Source organism: Branchiostoma floridae, chromosome 4 (genome assembly GCF_000003815.2).
Source record: "Branchiostoma floridae strain S238N-H82 chromosome 4, Bfl_VNyyK, whole genome shotgun sequence".
Classification (NCBI taxonomy): Eukaryota; Metazoa; Chordata; class Leptocardii; order Amphioxiformes; family Branchiostomatidae; genus Branchiostoma; species Branchiostoma floridae.
The window spans coordinates 5,127,850-5,147,110 of NC_049982.1; the positions used below are offsets into that span (position 1 = coordinate 5,127,850).

Below are 19,261 nucleotides of genomic sequence, written 5' to 3' on the forward strand. Positions count from 1 at the left end.
CCTGACGTCAGCTGTGACGTAGTTGATGACGTGTACACCTGTGGACCCTGTCCTGTCGGGATGACTGGTGATGGAGTCAACTGTGTTGACATAGGCGGTTAGTAGTGATATGCTGTTGATGTTGTTCATCCAAAATGTTGATTGTAACATAAAACGATGCTTTGTCGCTGCACATATTCTATTAAGACTATTTAACCTTTTCCCTGCCGCCTTATCCAGTAACTAATAGAGACTTATTAGCCAAATGGCTACTTCAGCATGCTATATGTTAAAGAGGTTAAATAGCGGCAGGCTTAACCAAGTCTGATTGTTATATCCTAGATTTAGCACTCTTTAGTGCGAAAATTTGACTTTCACAACTCGAAACCAAGTTCACCTTTCCCCAGACTGTTCGTCCCAGCCGTGCTACCCGGAAGTGACGTGTACAGACGTACCAGGTGGACACGAGTGTGGGGACTGCCCACATGGCATGACGGGAGACGGGAAGATCTGCACCCAACAGACTGGAGGTATTATTGCTGATATCTCCCAGTCTCCGTGCAGATATACCAGTGGCAAGACAGTGTCCATCGACCAAAAGAGTAATCCATTGGCCCCTGAAGGTGAATGGATACTGTTTCGGCCCATGGATACTGTCTTACCAACGGCAGGTCTGCTTGGAGATTAGGTATCTTCCTGGGAAAGTGACAAAGATTTCATGGATGAAGCATGCAAAACCTGAGTGTTGAGTTTTTAAAAACCCTAAAGATATCTACTTCGTTTTGCGGTGTCTGATATTATTGTTCTGGTCTTTGAATACATTTGCTATATTCTCCCATTGTTGTACTCTCTCATAGTCACAGACCAACAAGGATCCAGCTGGTACGAGCAGCCCGTAAACATCGCGCTGCTGTCTGTGGGAGCAGTCACCATCGCTGCAGCTCTGATAGGGGTCGCTGTGTGGCGTGCCAAAGTGGGCTCCAGGGGCAAGTACAAGATGGGAGATCTGCCTCTCATGCCAATGGGAGAGAGGAAGAAGAGAGACGCCCTCGAGGATCACAAAGCTTACTAGGGGAACCCTGACCACGATGATACAAGTGCATAGCGTAGCATTGAAGTATGTCATAAGTTACATGTATAATCCCTTTAACCTCTTCCTCATTGGCAGTCCAACCCCAGGAGACCATCTTTGCCCTATAAAAAGGCACTGAAGTTGAAATTACGGATTAAAATTGAAATCTTCTCACCATTCTACAAAAGTTAATACCTGCTGATATGTTGATTCATCTTGACATGTGCAGAACCAAGATCTCTCAGAAAGGAGTATACAAAACAGAAATTTCTTCTTGGCTGGAAAACCAATCCAGAGACTCAATCAAAACAAAGAGGTTGAACCTCTTTGATCAAAATAACACTCCAATCCAGCACATCCATTTGTACATGCATTGCATGTTAGAAGTTTAATTCCTCTTTAACAAAACTATCGAGAGTCTTTGGACTTGAAAGGTGTGTGCAATGTGAGAACACGATGTACAAGGATATTCAATGACGCTTTCACGTCACCGACCAGCTTGCACGGCAATTACAAAACTTTGTCTAGTTGATACCTCAATTCGCTTTTAGATGTAAAGTATTGAAATGTTGTGTGAAATAAAGGTTACAATACGAGGCAGACATATTCTGTACACTTGTAGTTTTCTGTTACTGGTATTTCATAGCACAATTCGTTGACCTGACTGATACTCAGGAGACGATACTAACAGCAGTATTTCTTTCTTTTCTCTCTTCATTTTATTACAACATCACATGTTTTTACAATTGATTGAACGTTGGAAGCATCATTAAGGCTTGTCCTCTGATACGGGCTTCTAAATTGATACCGTTTACTTCATGTATGTCCATATGCAGACATTGCGTGGTCTGGAAGCTTAAGAGCAAAAATCACGTTTTAGTTTCTTGAGTGGCTCCCCGTTCACTAGGGAATCTGTGATAAATTAATTGTCCCCATCAAGTCCGTGTGCTTGGTCCCCGCCAGCCAGGCTGTCCTGTCTGACCGGCCCGTTCCTCTCCAGTTTGCCGTGGTTGTGATCGTGCCCGACCGGCCCGTTCCTCTCCAGTTTGCCGTGGTTGTGATCCACGGACCAGAGTGGCGGCAGGTACCGCGGTTTCATGCTGTCCAGAAAGTGGCGACGCCAGCGCTTCTCAAACAGCATCAGTCCGTCCCTCCGCTCCAGGAGCGACCGGACAACCTTCTCGGCGTGAGGGACGAAGTTCTCGTTCTCAATCCGAGTTTCCAGGGTCGCGGCTTCCATGAGCATAGCTGTGGTAACTTCCTCCGTGCTGTAGAATTCCTTCACGTGAGTCTCCAGCTCCAATTTTCGCTCAGCCGGGATTTTGTTGTCGTCACGAAGCAGAGCCTTAGCCGCCGTCCGGGCTTTTCTTCGAGCAGGGTCTTCCAGAAACTTGGCGTTGTCCTCTGACCCCAAGGGTGCGTTGAACTCCCTGACAATCTCGTTCCGCAACCTGTTGTCATGGTGACCGGTCTGCTGGTGACAGACAGTGCAGAGGAGGAGGATGTCGTGCGACAGGTGGTCCTTCATCTCCCGCGGGAAGTGTCTCCGGTAGTCGTGCGGCACCACGTTCTTCCTGATGTACGACTCGGTCCGTCCGCACACGACGCATACATTATCCTTCACGGACAGGTAGTACTGGTCATCCTGGCTGGACGGGCGGCCGGACGGTTCGAACTTCAGCTGGACGGTCAGCGGGTCCTCGCTGACCAGCTCTCCTAGCTCCTTCTGGAGGTACCACTGCACCTTCTTCCGGTCGATGGTACTGAGGAGGGTGCCGTCAGGCGCCAGTAACTGACAGTTGTGGTAGAAAGGAGACCGCCGGACGGTGTACCCCTTCACTTTCCTGGGTGTCGGGGCTTTGTTCTCTTGATGTTGCGGTGCCTCTACATTACTAAAGGACCCTTCGTTGTGATTCTGCGGTACCTCTCCATTACTAAAGGACCCTGCATTGTGATTTTGTCCAAGGAGCTCCTTATTTTGTCTGACACCGACCTCTTCGTTGTCAAAACTCCCCTCGTTTTGATGCTGTAGCGGACGTGTTTTGTTATTCCGAGCAGTTCTCTTTCTCCCTCCCCTGTGAGAGTCAGAAAAGGGAACGTCCACCAGGCCTTGGCACATCGCCTTCACAGCAGATCGCAGGTTTTTCTCGGACTTGTCATTTTGTTGTAACTTCCACTCCAGAAAGGTGGTGAAGATGTCCACCGATACAAGGGCATCGTTTGCGGCGTATGTGATCTGTTCCTCGCTCAGCTTTGAGGCTTCCCAATTGCTGCATCTCACGGTTCGACTCTTGTCCATCTTGACTCCAAGTACCTGCTCGGCGAGTGCCTGTAGACCAAGTTTACCGCTCTGTAGAGACTTGTGTCTGATAGCCAGGTGTCTGAGGTCCACACAGCCGCGCACAGTAATGCCATAGTCTCTCTCTAGCCGCCGGCTGTCCTCCCAACAGGCTACGCCGACTTTCAACACGTTTTTATTGGCAAGCAAGTCCCTCACACACCGCGGGATGGTCCCATCGTTCAGACGACAGACCCGGAAGAGACCACACTCTCCCGTCCTCGAGGCGAGCTGTAGCAACGACACGGGGCGAGTTGTGCCGCCCCTGGTCACCCACTCACAGTCAAACCCGAGCACCTGAAGCTCCCCCAGCGCTTCTTCATCCACTAACCTGCCGCACACGTCCTCACAGCTCGTCTGAGAGTCCACCACAGTGATCCTGGTACCGGCTGGGTCTCTCTGTAGGAAGGTTTTCCGCCTGTCTCTGTGGTAGTGCTCCAAACACGACATCACCCACCCACAGATCGTGAGGGAAGTGGTCATCAGCACCATTGGGTGGATCATTGTGAACTCTCAGGCACACACTGGTCCCAAAATATGGCGAGCAGATGGCTTAAAACGACCGAAAATACGGCTTCGATCGTGCAGTTACAGTAAGGTTGCGACATGACAACAACACCAGCTGATGAGGTCACAAAGGGGTCACTGGGGATGACGTCATTCTTGTTCTTGTTCCCCCTGTTTGTGCTGTTATCTTTGAGGATGTGTGTCGATAACTTCCGATGTTAACTTGAACTATTAGCTTTATTTTGAGCATATGTAGATATACACTACATTGCAATGTTGCATCAAGTGAAACACTTTCTCTGAAAATAAAGCACCCACACAATGGTATAGCCCACCAACATCCCACAATGCCCATGGCGCCCACAACCTTAACACTTCCGTTTCCGGTCCGTCCAAACACTTCCAAACAACAAAAGTTGTCAGGATCGATTCCCGAACATTTGTTACATGTCAGCGCCCATGTGGTAACCTCTATTGTTTATCGCTCAATATTACTGGTCATATTACACACACCGCCATTGTCTGTGCGTGCAAGTATATGTCTTTGGGGGGAGAATTCTTTTCAATTTAGCGGCGAATCGGTCTGTAGGGAGACTTGTCACGCAAGGGTTCCAGCCGAAGTTGGCGCCGGGTGGCCTGGATTTTTCGTACGTGGCAAGATGTGGAGAGGCTAGCTAGAACCGTTTCACATTTGGAGAGATGATCATGTACTCACACTGACGATCACACGTCCATGGGGCTTGCCGTTTTGATGGCAACCGTTCGCAAAGGTAAGTGAACCACAGATAGCGAACTAGTAACACGTACCAAGGACGCTTGCACGTACGTTTTCGTTGCATGCAAAGTAATTAGTTGCCGCCTCCACTTTAAATGTCCTCAAATCTGGTATGTTGCGTTTGTAATTTTTTTTCATGAAATTTGGTGCTGAATAATAAAACGTATTAGCATTTTATCACCTAATGAACTCGCCTTGTCTCATGTCACATCTGCAACATGTGCAAAATTAGAACACCTGTTCCATGGAACCAGTCTCCAACAGAACGTCTCAAACTTTTCGGACTGATTAAAATACCGACAAAAAAGATAGAGAAAGAAATGTTAGTGAAAACCTTGTTCAAGGATTTGTGCTTGTGGATTCCCAAGTATGTCAGATCCAAACCTGGGTATCTTTTGCCCAGCTGAGAATTTTACCAGCCCCCCAAATGTTGGGAGAATTGAAGAGGTCTGGTTGACCTTGGTGCAGGTGGTCAGATCTGTGCTGTTTGTCCTGGTCATCAGGTGCTTCAGCCATTTTGTCAGGCTTATGATACAGGAAATTAGTCAGGATGGTCAGAAAAAGGGTGGGTATCAGACTTCGTTCGACTTGTTTGATTAACGACATTTTCTTTTGAGGACAGTTGTCCCCAATTAGACCAAATGCCAGACAGTACTGTAACTCTTGTTGTTTCATTTGACAGAGCAATAATTCTGGTTAGTGGAATAACGTTACCTGCATATACTTTAATAGTTTTGCTGAAAGTATTAAAGGTCTTGTTTTGGGCTTTTTGTTGTCTCAAAATTTGTAAAATCAAAGTCTATCCTGTCCACTATGTATCTTTAATCTACACAACTGTAGACAGCGTGTACTGCCATTTCAGTATTTGTTGACAAAACAGTTCGTACATTGGGCAAAATTGACCTGATGTGTCACATCCACACCTGTTGTCCAAATTGGAGAAATCTATAAGACCGAATTCTGTAGTTCACTTTCGGAACAAGCTTCAAATTCGTACATATTTTCAGAACTTAAGAGACTAAAAGTGGACTTTGTTTCCCACCACACAGTGCATACATGTAGGCATGATTTCCTTTGTGTCAGACATGTTCTGTGTACAGGTGTGTCAGGTTACCTGTAGACCACCTGTCCACCTGCTTTGCTGACTAAACAGAACTGAAGGATTCATAAATAACATTAAAGTTTGATTGGAATGAATTCTGCAGATCCATGAATTCTGCCTGAAATGTCTGACCTTTTCTAAAATCATATCCAGTTGCTTGAGTACCGTAATTGCTATTTGGCATATCTTATTACATGGATGTGTAACCTTTGTAGACATACTTTGTTACGATACAGTATTCCTTCAAGTTGCCACTTTTAAACTGCTTTCAATAGTTTCATTCCATTCTCCTTAAATTAGTTTTTGTATTGTCAGGTCTTGTCAAGTATTTTGTATTAAAGGCCGAGTGATCAGTACTCTGTAACATTCAGTTGACAGATTTCACATTTCACTTGTAATTCCTGTATCTGCTGCTAGGGGTCACCAATGCCGCCACCAAGGCCCCTCGCTCCAAGTCATCCAACTCCAATCCCAGCAGGCCACAGACCAGACAGCTGAGGTCATCAGCGACCCCGCCGGGGTCAGCGGGGAAGAAAGATGGCGGGTCTGCGAAGGGCAGGAAAGGTGCGGCCCTGCCGCCGTCCAAGAGCAAGTCTGAGACATCGCTAGCTTCTTCCTTCCAGAAATTGTCAGTCAAGGAGACAAAAATTAGTGTTCCTGGACAGCAGAAGTCAGCAAGGTGGGCATACTGGCTCTGTTTTATATTTGGTAAAGGTTTTCTCTTTGATATTATTCGACAATGTTTTGGGCTGCCTGAATGCTATTTTGTCACTTTGCCATCAGACATACTGTAAATGCAGAAATGTTCGCCGTGGATTAATGTTCGCGGTTTTCGCGGCGGCCGCTTTACCGCGAATTCAAAACCACCGCGAACATTTTTCCATGACAGTAAGGGATTACAGTGCATGGTGCTACCACGAAATTAAAACCACCGCGAAAAGTCCATTTTCCCGCTAACGCGAAATTAAATCCCCGCGAACTTAAATGCATTTACAGTACTAGTACATGTACATGTATGTTGAACCACTGGTACCCCTTCTTCCCCCGACAGGTCTATATCATCGTCTTCAAGAAAGGGTAGCAGCACTTCCACCACCAGTAGTCGTGGCGGGAAGACGTTTGCGGGTATCGATGACGTGGCTCGGTACATCCTGGCCAACAAGTGTAAGAATGTGGTAGTGATGGCAGGGGCTGGGATCAGTACTCCCAGTGGGATTCCCGACTTCAGGTAAGACTGAGAAACATGTAATGATTGTCTCCTTCTGGTTCATTCTTCTGCAGGTGGTTATATGAAAAGGTTAAGAGTGACCAAATGTTTGTGATTGTAGTGTTGAACGTATATGTGAAAATTGTTTCTTGGAAATTTGCATGGAAATTGCAGCAGAAGAAGCAAGATTCCATTTTGATTTTGATGTAAACAGTTTTTAACTATACTTGAAAATACACTGCTGTTTAGAAAAATATTGTTTACACTTACATGCATTTTGTGAGTTTAGCTCACTTTTAGTTTTACAAGGATTATCGATATGATTATGATATGAAACTGTAGCTTACAGTACATGTATGCAATATACATGTACTGTCATTGTCAAAGCTTTTTCTGAGATTTAATGTTTGTGGTTTTCGCTGTGACCTCTTCACCTCCAAAGTAAAACCACCATGAAAATGGCTGTTCTGTCTTCTGCCTGCCTCCTCCCTTGTTTCAATCGCAAACTGAAAATCACAGTTAACATTTCATTTTCTCCCCAATGCGAAAGTAAATCCCTGCGAATGTGATTTATTGTAAATGTATTGACAGCAAAATATGAAGCAAATATTTCTTTAACCATTCATTGCATTCTTTCCCTGGGAGAGTAAATGCTATAACAGTAAAGTATGAAACGAACAATTGTTTAACCATTGTATTTCTTCCCTAGGTCTCCTGGTACAGGTCTCTATGACAACCTACAGCAATATAACATCCCCTATCCTGAGGCCATATTTGACATCGACTATTTCCACATGGACTCCCGGCCCTTCTACACCCTGGCCAAGGAGCTGTACCCCGGGAACTACCGGCCGAACTACGTGCACTACTTCATACGTCTGTTACACGAGAAAGGACTGCTACTGAGAATGTACACTCAGAATATAGACGGGCTGGAGAGGAGTAAGTCAAACTCTACATGTTAGATCTCTCATTACCCCTGTTGTTTATGGTTTCACCTGAACTTGTTTGATAATAGTTTGGTTTTAGTTTAATTATTGAAATAGGTATAAATGGGTTTTTATGATTATTTTCAGGGCATACTGTAGGCTTAGAAAGTACATTGACAGTAGACATTCAATATTTGAAGAATTCTTGGTACGGATACAGATCTGGGAATTCTTAAGAATACTTAACAGAGTCTTAAGTTTGAAGACTGTAAGACAAATCTTTAACAGCTTGTAACTTCCTTTCAAACAAAAAAAATTCAAGCATGTAGATCCTATTGATGACACTACATGTAGCTAGACTTGTTGCCTCTGAGTGGTTTTCCTATTTTGAAATGTGAAGGAAAAGGTATGTTACATGAAAACAGCCACTAATACAATTGATAATTGATATTTTGTGTGCATTCCAGTGTCAGGAATCCCAGAGTCCAAACTTGTGGAGGCCCACGGCACATTTGCCACGGCTTCTTGTATCAGGTGCAATGCTAAGTATTCAGGGAAACAGATCAAGGTAGGAACGTTTACAGACAATGAAAAAAATATAGTTATAATACATAACTTGTATCTGCACAGCCAGATAGTTTGAAACTAATTCAAATCAAAAATGATGCTTGTATTTGTAACTGTCACAGCTTTACATCTGCTCTCGTTGAAGAGGTTCACCAGTCTATGTGTGTTTACAGTTACTATCAATTTTCTTCAAACAGTGACTATTTATTAAAGGTAGAGAACGTACCTCCAAATTTTCGATGTCTATCAGTACATCTTGGATGATGTCTATCAGTACATCTTGGATGATGTCTATCAGTACATCTTGGATGATGTCTATCAGTACATCTTGGATGATGTCTATCAGTACATCTTGGGCGCGGAGAATGGTCTAGTCTCGATCTGCTTGTTTGAATTTTCAAAGTATGAACCAATCATAAAGCAATCTAAAGCTATTTAAAACAAGTGAGATTTAACAGGAAACATTTGTGTTTGTCTTGCAGGCTGCCATAATGAAGGGGGATATACCAAAGTGTACAAATAGTAAATGGTGCAAGGTAAGGTCTTTCCTCCATCCTGATCCAAAATTGTCAAACTCAAAAAGTATACTATACATGGATAAACAAGTTTTTGGTACATAACCAAGTGTTTTCTTCAAGGCTGTCACCTTCTTCAGGGCACTGACTGTTTCTGTTATGCACTGTACAGTACCAAATGTAATACATGCTTTTTCTGCATAGTAGAACCAGTCATAATACATTGCCCTGAGGAAGGTGACAGACGGTCCCTGAAATGTCGATCATGAATAAAATACTTAATGGGTTCATAAAATATAGTTTGCTTCATCACTTGAAAGAAATTCTTTAAAGACATCCTAAAGAAATACTAATTCATCAAGCAACACAACTCATTTCAAACATTACTAATTAAACATATGCATATGCAGTCTCAATGCAATGCATTTCACCAAAGTTTTGATATATCCTTGCTAAGTTTCAGACTGTCTTAAATCTAACCCTTCAAATGACAGCCACTTTAAACACTGATGATCTTATTTCCATCCTCCAGGGTAAGATAAAACCAGACATAGTATTTTTTGGAGAGGACTTACCCAGAAGATTTTACTACTACCTGAAGGACTTCCCCCTGTGTGATCTGCTACTGGTCATGGGGACATCGTTAGAGGTGGGCTTGTTTACTAGTGTCTGTACTTTGTGTACTGCTTTAGGATTTTAAAATCATGGACAGGTCTGGGAGGAGGACTGCTGTGAAACATGATGTGTTAAGGTATCACTGAACACTATGCAAGTATTAATCATCTTGAACACATACTTGGTTTTAGATCAGATCCCAGACTGGATTTTATGCACTAGTTTTGGCCAGTTCTCCTCCCTGTTAAACTTGCATCTTTTTGTGAGTTTTTACAAATTCATGTATTGACAAGATTCTTGAGTTCCTTATAAGGCCATGTTGATTTGATTATATGGATGACATCCGCGCTCGCACCAATTTTCGGCCATTTCCACAAAAAAAAAGTTTTCGACCACACAATGAATTGTGCAAAGCAGCTGTATAATGAGCACCAATATTCCGTAGATTGAAAAAAATTATCAGAAAACAGATAACTAATGCCATAGAATGCCAAAATAAATCTAAAGTCAAAGAATAAGATGTAAAAGGACAGAAAGAAAAATCTATTGTTGGTAGGGGGAGGTACCATTACAGAAAATTCAGATCCAGAGGATCATTGCCAGGTGCGGACCTGAACCTGGACACCTGAGAACTGGCAATACTCAAAACAATGGTAATTGGTCAATTTTGCTACAAAGGAATCTGTTTGGTGGATTATTGGACTCCCACTGGCATCTTAAAATCCCATCTCCATGTAATAAAGGCTAACGGTCTCTGTACCTTTGACTGTAGAAACTTGGTACAATTGACTATAAACTCTACTTGACTTCTTTCTTGTTGTCTTCTTGGCCCCCAGTAAGACCCCAAATGCCTGCCAACATAGTATGTCCATCTTGTAATTGGCGAAACCTGTTCCTCCGATTCTTTTTTCTGGTCTGTTTTTTCGGATTGGTCCAAGAACTTGAAGACGAAAAAAATGTTTTGCACCCGTATGATGTACTGGTCCCTACACATAACTGTTGGTATACCATACTATGTGTGTTTAGTCCTATGTTAAACCTTCCTGGGCACTTTGATTTCATACTGATGGCAACTTTTTTTTTTTGGCCAAACTTTTTTTTTATTCGCTCGCTCGCATCAGTTTTGGAGTTCCCAGGGGATGTCATCCATATAATCAAATCAACATGGCCTAAGGATACTGCAAGACATAATTGTCACAAAAAAACTGTCCAAACAATGAACACCTATGTCATATCTATCTGCTGAATGATTACAATATTTTTTTCTCTATTATCTCATGTTCTGCTCTCCAGGTGGAGCCGTTTGCCAGTATAGTGAACTCCAGCAGAGGCTACGTCCCCAGGGTGCTGTTTAACAGGGACCCCGTCGGTCCGTTTGGCCGCGTGCCGTTACGTGACACGGACTGTGCAGAGCTGGGGGACCTGGTGCAGGGCATACAGAGGTTCACTCGCATCCTGGGCTGGAAACAGGCCATGGAGGAACTCGTAGAGAAGGCTGAGAAAGAACTGGTATGTTCTTGGTTGCTAGTAAATTTGTTTATGAAACTTTTTGTGTAGAAACCCCTGTCCCAAGTACACAGCATTGAAGGGGTGAAGGTTTGTAGGAGTACAAAAAAACAATGTGTGCACTGAGTCTGTTTTTGGACTAAACTCAAATGTGTGCTTTATGAAATGTACAGCCTTTCCAAATTGATTTTAGCAATGTCTGTTCTGTCGAGTATTTTTGTTTTTGCGCAATATTTTTCACCCTTGTAAGGAGCTTTGCTTTCATCTTCTTCCCTCCTTTTAGACTAATGTTTCGATCTTCTTACTTCCTTTCAGACTTACTGATATACTTAACAGCAAAAACTTGATTTTTTCACAGGATGAGAAGCTGAAAAATGACACCCTATTCAACGGAGTTGCGGAGTCGGACTCAGACTCTTCCTCGGGCGCCCCCTCTCCCGCCAACGGTACTCCGCCGCGCCGTCAGTTCCACACCTTCACACGGCGACCAATCATCCCGCAGGGCAGGAGGAACGGTCACGTCTCATCGGGGAGCTCCTCTAGCAGCAACCGGACAAACTACAGGTCCAAGAAGGAGGAGAGTAGCGAGGAGTCTAGCGAGGAGTCGGACAGTAGCGAGGGGGAGTCCTCCGATGGGAGCAGCTCTAACTGAACCTGTCTGTGAAATTGTGCATGGTGGGCAGAGACTTTATTTAATGCTGCAAGTCTGATTTGTCAAGATTCATAGACAACCAACCAACCAAGTCCCAACGACAGATGACATTGTTCAGTACTACTAGTACTAATTCTTAACCATGGTCTGGAGAAGGTTGGGAGGCCATGGCTGGCTATGTGTGACAGGGGCTTTAGATCAAACTGAGCAGAGATGTCAATGTTGCAAGTTTGATTTGTCAGGATTCATAGACAAGTAGAACAGGCTACCTTACCAACCAACTCTCACTACTGCTTAATACTGACTCCCAACCATGGTGTGGAGATGACAAGGTTGGGAGGCCATGGTTGTCTATGTGCGACAGAGGCTTTAGGCCAAACTGAACCAGTAAAATTGTTGATGAATAGAGACGTAGACGGTGCTAGTTTCAGATTTGTCAAAATTCATAGACAGCTTGCACAAATGACTTTTAAAAGACTACTAAGCAACCTCGCCAACTAACTCCCAACCATGCTTTGAACAAGCTTTGGTAGCCACTTTCTGGTAGCCACTTGTCAAATCCCTAGTCATAGAACCAAAGAGAGGTTAGCTGATTTATCCGTCCAGGTTATAATAGATAACATAATTGCCCAACTCTTAACATTGAATCTTTCATACATTTACGTCTAAAGCTTTCAACGTGGTAGGCTTGGAACTCATAACGCTACTTCCTCATTCTAAACTGACACAGTTATATTTGTGTACCAAGTCAAAATGATGGAAAGCAAAACCTTTGTTGCCAAATAAAAGACTGTCTACAGAGACATCACCTAAAGCAGCAGTGCTGGTCAGCTAGCTGCATGGAACAAACTGAATTAGTCAATTGCTGTGAGTTTTAGCACCTAATTGACCATACATTACTGTATGAGGCAGAACTTTGAACACGTCAGAGATAGAAGTAAGATAGGTAGATTCAGGGGAAAGCTATATGGGTGTATAATAAGAAATTATGAGCTGTATTCTTATTATTCAGCTTTGTTAGATGAAATGTATCCATTGAAGATTTTATACTTGGCCTAACAACTGAATGTACAACAGAATTATAAATTAAAGATTTTTCTTGATGTTGATTTGTGGCATTGGTTTTGTGACTTTGTATTGCAGTCAGCACACAATTAGGGAGGGAATGTTTTGTTCATTTATGCATGACACAAGTTCACATCCACATAATACCTGACACAGTGACAGCAAAATGAATCATTAGGCCATATTGATTTGATTTCATGTATGATATACGCACGTCCATCAATTTTCGGCCCTATATCCAAAAAGTGGATACACAAATACTCTAAGTTGAACAAAGCAACTGCAGAATTTAAAGAACAAGTATATGCCGTGAATTGCAAAAAAGTCAAAATACGGACACTAAAATCAAGGATTGTCATTCATGTTGATTGTTCACATCGCAGCCGTCAGTTGAGTAAGAAACGATCACAAGATTTTTGCATTCTCCGAAAACTAAAACACAGCAGACAAAATACATAACAACCACAACAAAGTGAAAACTTAAACTGGTAATGAAGATGATTTGTCATGGACAAGAATCATCAAATTGACTTTGAGCAAATTATCGTCTTTGGTAGAAGCTTTCTAAAACTAAGAATATGATTATAGAAACAGTGAGATTTGCTGTAAACCGAATTAACAAATTATATATTTTTCTCATTTTTGGCTTTCTGTCATTCATTGCTCGATAGATCTACATGATGTAACGTTATCACGTGGTGGCTGATATTATGACATTACTAATTATGAAGTATGTTATTTGTGTACAGAGGAATGCTACCAATGTACACCTATAGGATGACAGAAGTAGACAAAAATAACTTGTATCGTATGGGTACCATCGACTTCTGCTATCATGAACTGGCATTAGGCACTTCCCACAATTCAATCTGACTAGAATATCTGCAAACACTGACACAAACATCGAAAACCATTTTTATCGATCTATTGACAGTGAGATATTTGAGGTCGTGAGGATCACAGCTAGCAAGCATAAACTACATTTCCACTGCCCAATCTTTGGCCAAGTTTGCCAGTTTCTTATGATCTACTTTTGAAGCATCGTCGTTCTTCTGTTCCTCCAAAGGCAGATCTCCCACTTTCTCCGTCATGCCGTTGTGTGCTTTCATGCTCCACACAGCGACTCCAATCAGTACTGCAGCCACAGCGACAGCCCCCACAGACAACAGCGCGATGTACGCGGGCTGCTCGTACCAGCTGGACCCCTGTTGGTCCGGAGCTGCAGAGAGACATACAGTTTATGAAACATATCTTTGGTCGGTGACAAGTTGGCCCCGTAGGATAATGTTCTCGATCAGGGAGGTTATTGTGGGCCCCGTACGCGTCGTGAAATGAGGGAATGATATTAGAAAAGGACGCACGTCGCTCTCAGATAGCACGGCTATGGAAGTACAGCATTATTCAGGCAAGTAACGTCAGTCAACATCTAAATGTAAATATTATGTCACCAATAGGGGTGGGACCGAATACATCATCCGGTACAAAGCCGTTTTTTCTTCTTGAACCGGTCCGAAAATATCGAACCTGAATGTTTGTACATAGACTTTTGTAAAATATACACCTGTCTGGTGTTATCGAACAAAGAATGTTAAAAATCATGCTTTTCGGGTGTCAACTCTCAATTCCTGCCAGTGACGACAGCGGGTTCCAGACAGATTTGTTATGAATTACTTTTTTTTTTCACTCTAGACTTTGCATCCAAGACTTTGTCATCTACGTATACGAATTAATCTTCGTGTGACATGATGTACCAAGATGGCACCACATTTACCTCCAGTATGAGTATCTTCAGTGCAGTTCTTCCCGTCTCCCGTCAGGCCATGCGGGCAGTCCCCACACTCGTGTCCACCTGGTACGTCTGTACACGTCACTTCCGGGAAGCACGGCTGGCACGAGCAGCCTTGGATGAGAAAAGAACAAAATCATGGAAGTCAAATAAATATGTAACTGTTATGTTCATTAGTATACATGTACGCTGCATATTCCCTCAACATTGGACAACCAAATATCTAATCAATGTTATTGGTACTAAATCAATACAATGGAATCTGTGCAATCTTCTACAAAATCTTCTACAAAAACACGTTAACTACACCTTTTCTGCACCACAAGACTTCAGTTACCCTACAACTACCCACCACGATCGCTCCATGTTGACACGTTAACTGACGGGTCACACTGTTTACAAGGATTGCCAATTTGTGTTTCCCCACTGGCGTAGCAAGCACCGTCTATCTCACAGGAGTCGTTCTGTGTGTAGAAAAACAAACACGACACAATCATTTTCATCAGATGCTATAACTTCTGGATCTCCAACGCCAAAGCGCCAAAGATATGGTTAGTTCAGGTTTGTAGAAGTATCGAAGCCTACGAAAAGCACCTGTAGCCTACAGAAAGCGAATGCTCTCTTACCCTGAGAACACAGAACCCGGTGACGTTACAGTCTTGACAGACGGCGTCATACGTGATGAGCAGGACCGGGGGACTGAAGCGCACACCGTCGTTACTGATGGAGACGAGTGTCGCCTCGGCTGTTGTCCTGTGTCCGGCTGCAGCACTCCTCCTCACACGGGACCGCGGGAGGGGGCACACCACACGGGCAAAGTTCTCAAATGTGGCCGCAGTGGTTGTTATGTCATTAAGAGGGTGAACGCCATTGTTGTCAACCTGGAAAAGCGAAACATTGTAAGAGTTGGAGTACCACTTGTATATTCATGGTACATTTCACATATTTCAGCATTATAGGCATGTGAGTTATCTATCTTAAAAGTAAAAGACTATGAGCAACGTGGAGCAACTTGACTACTTGGTCAGTAGCACCTCGTTGACTGCGTGTCAAGAACTTACAACCCCAAAACACGCTACCACCGGAAACAACACACACCTGTGCAGCCTGTAAAGAACATGTCAGACTCTCCGACTCCATGAAGTTCAGTCCGATGACGGGAGTCCGTTCACACGGCCGGGTGTTGATGTCACACAGACCTTCCTTCGGGATGAAGAACGCGTCTGGCGGTTTGTCTGATTCTATGGAGCACGAAGGACCTTCAAACCCCACCTGACAGACGCACTCTCCCTTCTCACAGGTTCCTTTCTGGCTACAGTTACCTGGACACGAGACGGCTTCGTAGAAGAAGGACGGAGGTGTGAGGGTGCCGTTGTTTGTCTCGTTGTTTTGTGCCCAGAAGGACGTGTTTTTGTACAGCAAACCGCCGCAACTGGTTTCCATGGTTTCAACAGCAGTTTCTGCCCACGTGGTGTCGCCTGTTGCCTGAAGATGGCCAAATAATAGCATCGACTAGTTTTTTCATGCTTATTGACCCGATGTAGAAGACGCAACAAAGAAAAGAACTTTGCAATGTCCTAAATTACATTGCCAAATATAAATGTCATTATTGAACTAGTTTAACTGTAATATCCAACACAAAAATTGGACTTACCCAAATTTTCGACTGATTTGGGTGAGTCCAACTTTTGTGTTGGATATTACAGTTAAACTAGTTCAATAATGACTTCTACCAACACAGAAGAACTTTCAAGCTAAAATATAAATGTCGCTGTCTTGTAACATGTATCTAACATATTTAACACACAGTGAATGAAATACATGTACTGAGATTTAATCATTCTTTGCTGACCTGTCAATGCCTTTTCTTACCTGGATATCTACCACGCATGACTCTGCGGCTGAAGACAGATCAATTTTGTTCCCAAGAACTGACGTACACAGTTCCCCTGACGGAGCCCCCGTCATAGCGTCCTCACAGAACGCTCTAGCTTCTGCCTCCGTCATTCCATTCGGTGCAGGCCAAGTGGGGGGATCCTGAAAGGGACAATTGTACCGGTAAGATACGCTGCACATGCAAAATTTACAGCAATAAGGACATCAGTTCAGTTCAGTTCATCCTCGGAGAGGTGACACCAGCGTCTCCACATAAGGACAAGATAACATCTAATATAATGAGATCTTGTAATTCGCCATTGGGCAAAACTCACACTGTGACTAGTTTCTTAGAATTCCTTGTCAACATGCAACCCATTTGTCGTCTGAATGATAATTGTGGAAAAATGAAGTCATTATGTTTCAGTTGCTCACCACAGGAGTGACCGGCTCATTGTTGTCGAAACCGAACATGTCGTCGTCATAGACATCGTCGTTGTAGCTGGTGTCCCGTCTCTTGCGCGCGTTCGGTGGTTTGTCTACCGGCTTGGCACCTGCACTGGCCGACTTCCACTGACAGTTGAAGGCGTACGATGAGTTGCAACTCACTTCCTGGTGAGAGCCTTCACTGCTGCATTCGCAGTACTGCCGCTCATCGAGAGGAAAAGGTGCCGGATTCACGCTGCCAGTGAAGAGATTGTCGTCATCTGGAAGCCTAAATTGAGTCACGAAGAAAGTGTTATAAGATTTGGATATACTAAATGTGAATGATGCGAATCAGTGAAGGGTTCAACCGTATATCATTAGTGAAACAGCAGCGAAAAATAAAAACTCACTTCCAGCTTGTGACGAAGTCACTAGGGTTGCCCGCGTTGATTACCTGAGCGTGGCTAATGTGTGACACGGTCACAAGATCTGCATGAAGACCGTCGTTTGTCTCGTCGTCATCAAACGTTCCACAGAGCCCCAGAGTTTTATTGTAGTCGTCAGCGGAAGGGTAGAAAAATATGTTCATATACTGTTTGGAAGATCCAACCAAGGTGATGTCCATCCATGATCCTGTTGGGAAGTAGACCTGAGAAAGACAAACGATTGCAAGTCAAGTCCAAAGATGGAAGTCAAGTCCGAAGTGCAAAATGCAGGTATACCAAACCTTTCGTCTGGTAGAAATTGTAATGTTTAGCAAAACTGATCGACCTTACCAAAAACCTGTGGCCGCCATTTTTGTAGTAGAAACGCGTGTCCTGTCCCACAGGGCCATGGTGCTGCATCAATGTGACAAGAGACGATTCAAACTGAACCCAAGAGCCTGTGGAGTAGCTGAACCTTTCAACACCGTCTTTGCACTTTGTGATGATGAAGACCTCGTTCCCTGCTCTGATAGCAACGCCGCAGTTACAGGCCACACTCCCGGCACCGCACATTTTCATCCTGGTCTGAACCTTGGGACAGAACAGACTGTACTGTTATTTCCGATCGACCGACTGAATGACCAACTAAATGCATCACTTGGTAGTGGTAACACTCTACGTATTTCATTCTGATAGCAACGAGAGATCCCAAAGGAATAATTCCACCAAAAAGATTGTCGCATAATGCTTTGTCTGGGTTACTTTTACTAGACTTTTGCTCGGTAATACGACTCTTTATCACAAAAACTATGCAACATTGTTGTAATTTGCTCAACCTACCTCAATGGGGAGGTATCTATGCTTCATCAGGGTGAATGTGCCAGCTTGGTAGATATGATAGTACCTAAGAATCGAACGAGATAACAAAGAAATGAAAGGACGACAGGGTTATTGCAAGCGCACCGCGTTGTTGTATAACAAGGAAGTAATTGTATTTGGCGAAAATGTCTGTGTGTAGATGCTCTCATAGATGCTTAGAATCAACTGCCATTGGAGATGGCAAGGTACACAATTAACACAAGAGTTACTCGTATATATTTTCTTTACCTTCCATCAAACGTGGTGTAGTGCGGATCTCCCGTGGATTTGCACACAACATCCCTGTCGGGATCGGTGTTACGAGTGGTGACCTGAATACAACAAATGCTTAACGTTATAAGATATCTAAAAATGTTCCAACAATGAAATGTTTGTAAGCATTCAAATACACATTTTTTTAAAGTGGTGTAGCTTTTTAAAACTTTTTTTTCATCATACAAGCGATTGGAATGGACGGATATTGCAGATAATATATTCCGATTTGAACCAGGCGCGCAGGCTACGCGGTACAATGACAATGCTAGGCAAACCCATTCCATGCGAGATAAAACCATTCTCAATTTACAAGGACGTCCCCAATTTGGTATCCGTCCCACAGGGGAGCAGGATCAGCAGAAAACGGGTTGAATCCGATCTTCATGCGCCTCGCCCCGTCTGCAATGCAGTCACTGACGGCCTTCACCGGAAACTCAATGATCCCGGTCCAAGTGTCCTTGTCAAAATTGAGGCTGCACGTCTCCTGCACAGCCTCACTTTTCAGACTTCCCTCACAGAAGCGGTCAGCAGAAGAGTCGTTGGCCTTGAAGACGATTTGTACTGACAGCTTACACTGGCCCCACAATGATGCAATCTCTGTGCAGACCAGCGGCAGGGTAGGCTGGAGCTGTATCTGTTTTGCCTCACCTCCCTCCTCGATCAAGATATCCTGCGTAAGAATCTGTGGCGAGAAGTATTCAAAAGTCAACAAGAAGCAGTAGCATTGTATTTGTGTGTGCGTTTGTGTGTGTGTGTGTGTGTGTGTGTGTGTGTGTGTGTGTGTGT

At 43.7% G+C, this 19,261-nt stretch overlaps 2 protein-coding genes and 1 long non-coding RNA gene across 4 annotated transcripts; 1 reads left to right on the forward strand and 2 right to left on the reverse strand.

Moving 5' to 3' along the window:
- Nucleotides 1-1,407: 1,407 nt before the first annotated feature.
- On the reverse strand, nt 1,408-3,998 carry LOC118413991 (exonuclease 3'-5' domain-containing protein 2-like). Its single transcript, XM_035817683.1, has one exon. It carries the CDS (start codon nt 3,891-3,893, stop codon nt 1,974-1,976), a length of 1,920 nt encoding a protein of 639 aa, XP_035673576.1. The 5' UTR covers nt 3,894-3,998; the 3' UTR covers nt 1,408-1,973.
- Nucleotides 3,999-4,256: 258 nt separating this feature from the next.
- On the forward strand, nt 4,257-12,090 carry LOC118413992 (NAD-dependent protein deacetylase sirtuin-3-like). 2 transcript variants are annotated; one of them, XM_035817685.1, is made up of 9 exons: nt 4,257-4,666; nt 6,191-6,452; nt 6,825-7,001; nt 7,690-7,922; nt 8,377-8,477; nt 8,959-9,012; nt 9,524-9,640; nt 10,900-11,115; nt 11,471-12,079. In XM_035817685.1, the coding sequence occupies exons 1-9, from the start codon at nt 4,630-4,632 to the stop codon at nt 11,762-11,764; spliced, it is 1,491 nt and encodes a 496-aa protein (XP_035673578.1). In that variant the 5' UTR covers nt 4,257-4,629; the 3' UTR covers nt 11,765-12,079. The 2 variants fall into 2 exon arrangements, with proteins under 2 accessions (XP_035673578.1, XP_035673577.1); XM_035817684.1 differs by lacking the exon at nt 4,257-4,666 and adding an exon at nt 5,004-5,236 and having other exon boundaries at nt 11,471-12,090.
- A 2,529-nt stretch (nt 12,091-14,619) lies between these two features.
- On the reverse strand, nt 14,620-15,490 carry LOC118414882. The gene is made up of 3 exons (XR_004831036.1): nt 15,242-15,490; nt 14,968-15,079; nt 14,620-14,729 (listed from the first exon to the last, which is right to left on the reverse strand). It is a non-coding gene; the product is annotated as an uncharacterized LOC118414882 (long non-coding RNA).
- Between the last annotated feature and the right edge of the window lie 3,771 nt (nt 15,491-19,261).

Bases quoted from the DNA above. Each gene is read 5' to 3' on its own strand.
- LOC118413991 (XM_035817683.1), bottom strand. From the start codon at position 3,893: ATGATCCACCCAATGGTGCTGATGACCACTTCCCTCACGATCTGTGGG.
- LOC118413992 (XM_035817684.1), top strand. From the start codon at position 5,041: ATGTCAGATCCAAACCTGGGTATCTTTTGCCCAGCTGAGAATTTTACC. The intron at 5,237-6,190 runs GTGGGTATCAGA...ATCTGCTGCTAG, and splicing joins TCAGGATGGTCAGAAAAAGG to GGGTCACCAATGCCGCCACC. The intron at 6,453-6,824 runs GTGGGCATACTG...TTCCCCCGACAG, and splicing joins GGACAGCAGAAGTCAGCAAG to GTCTATATCATCGTCTTCAA.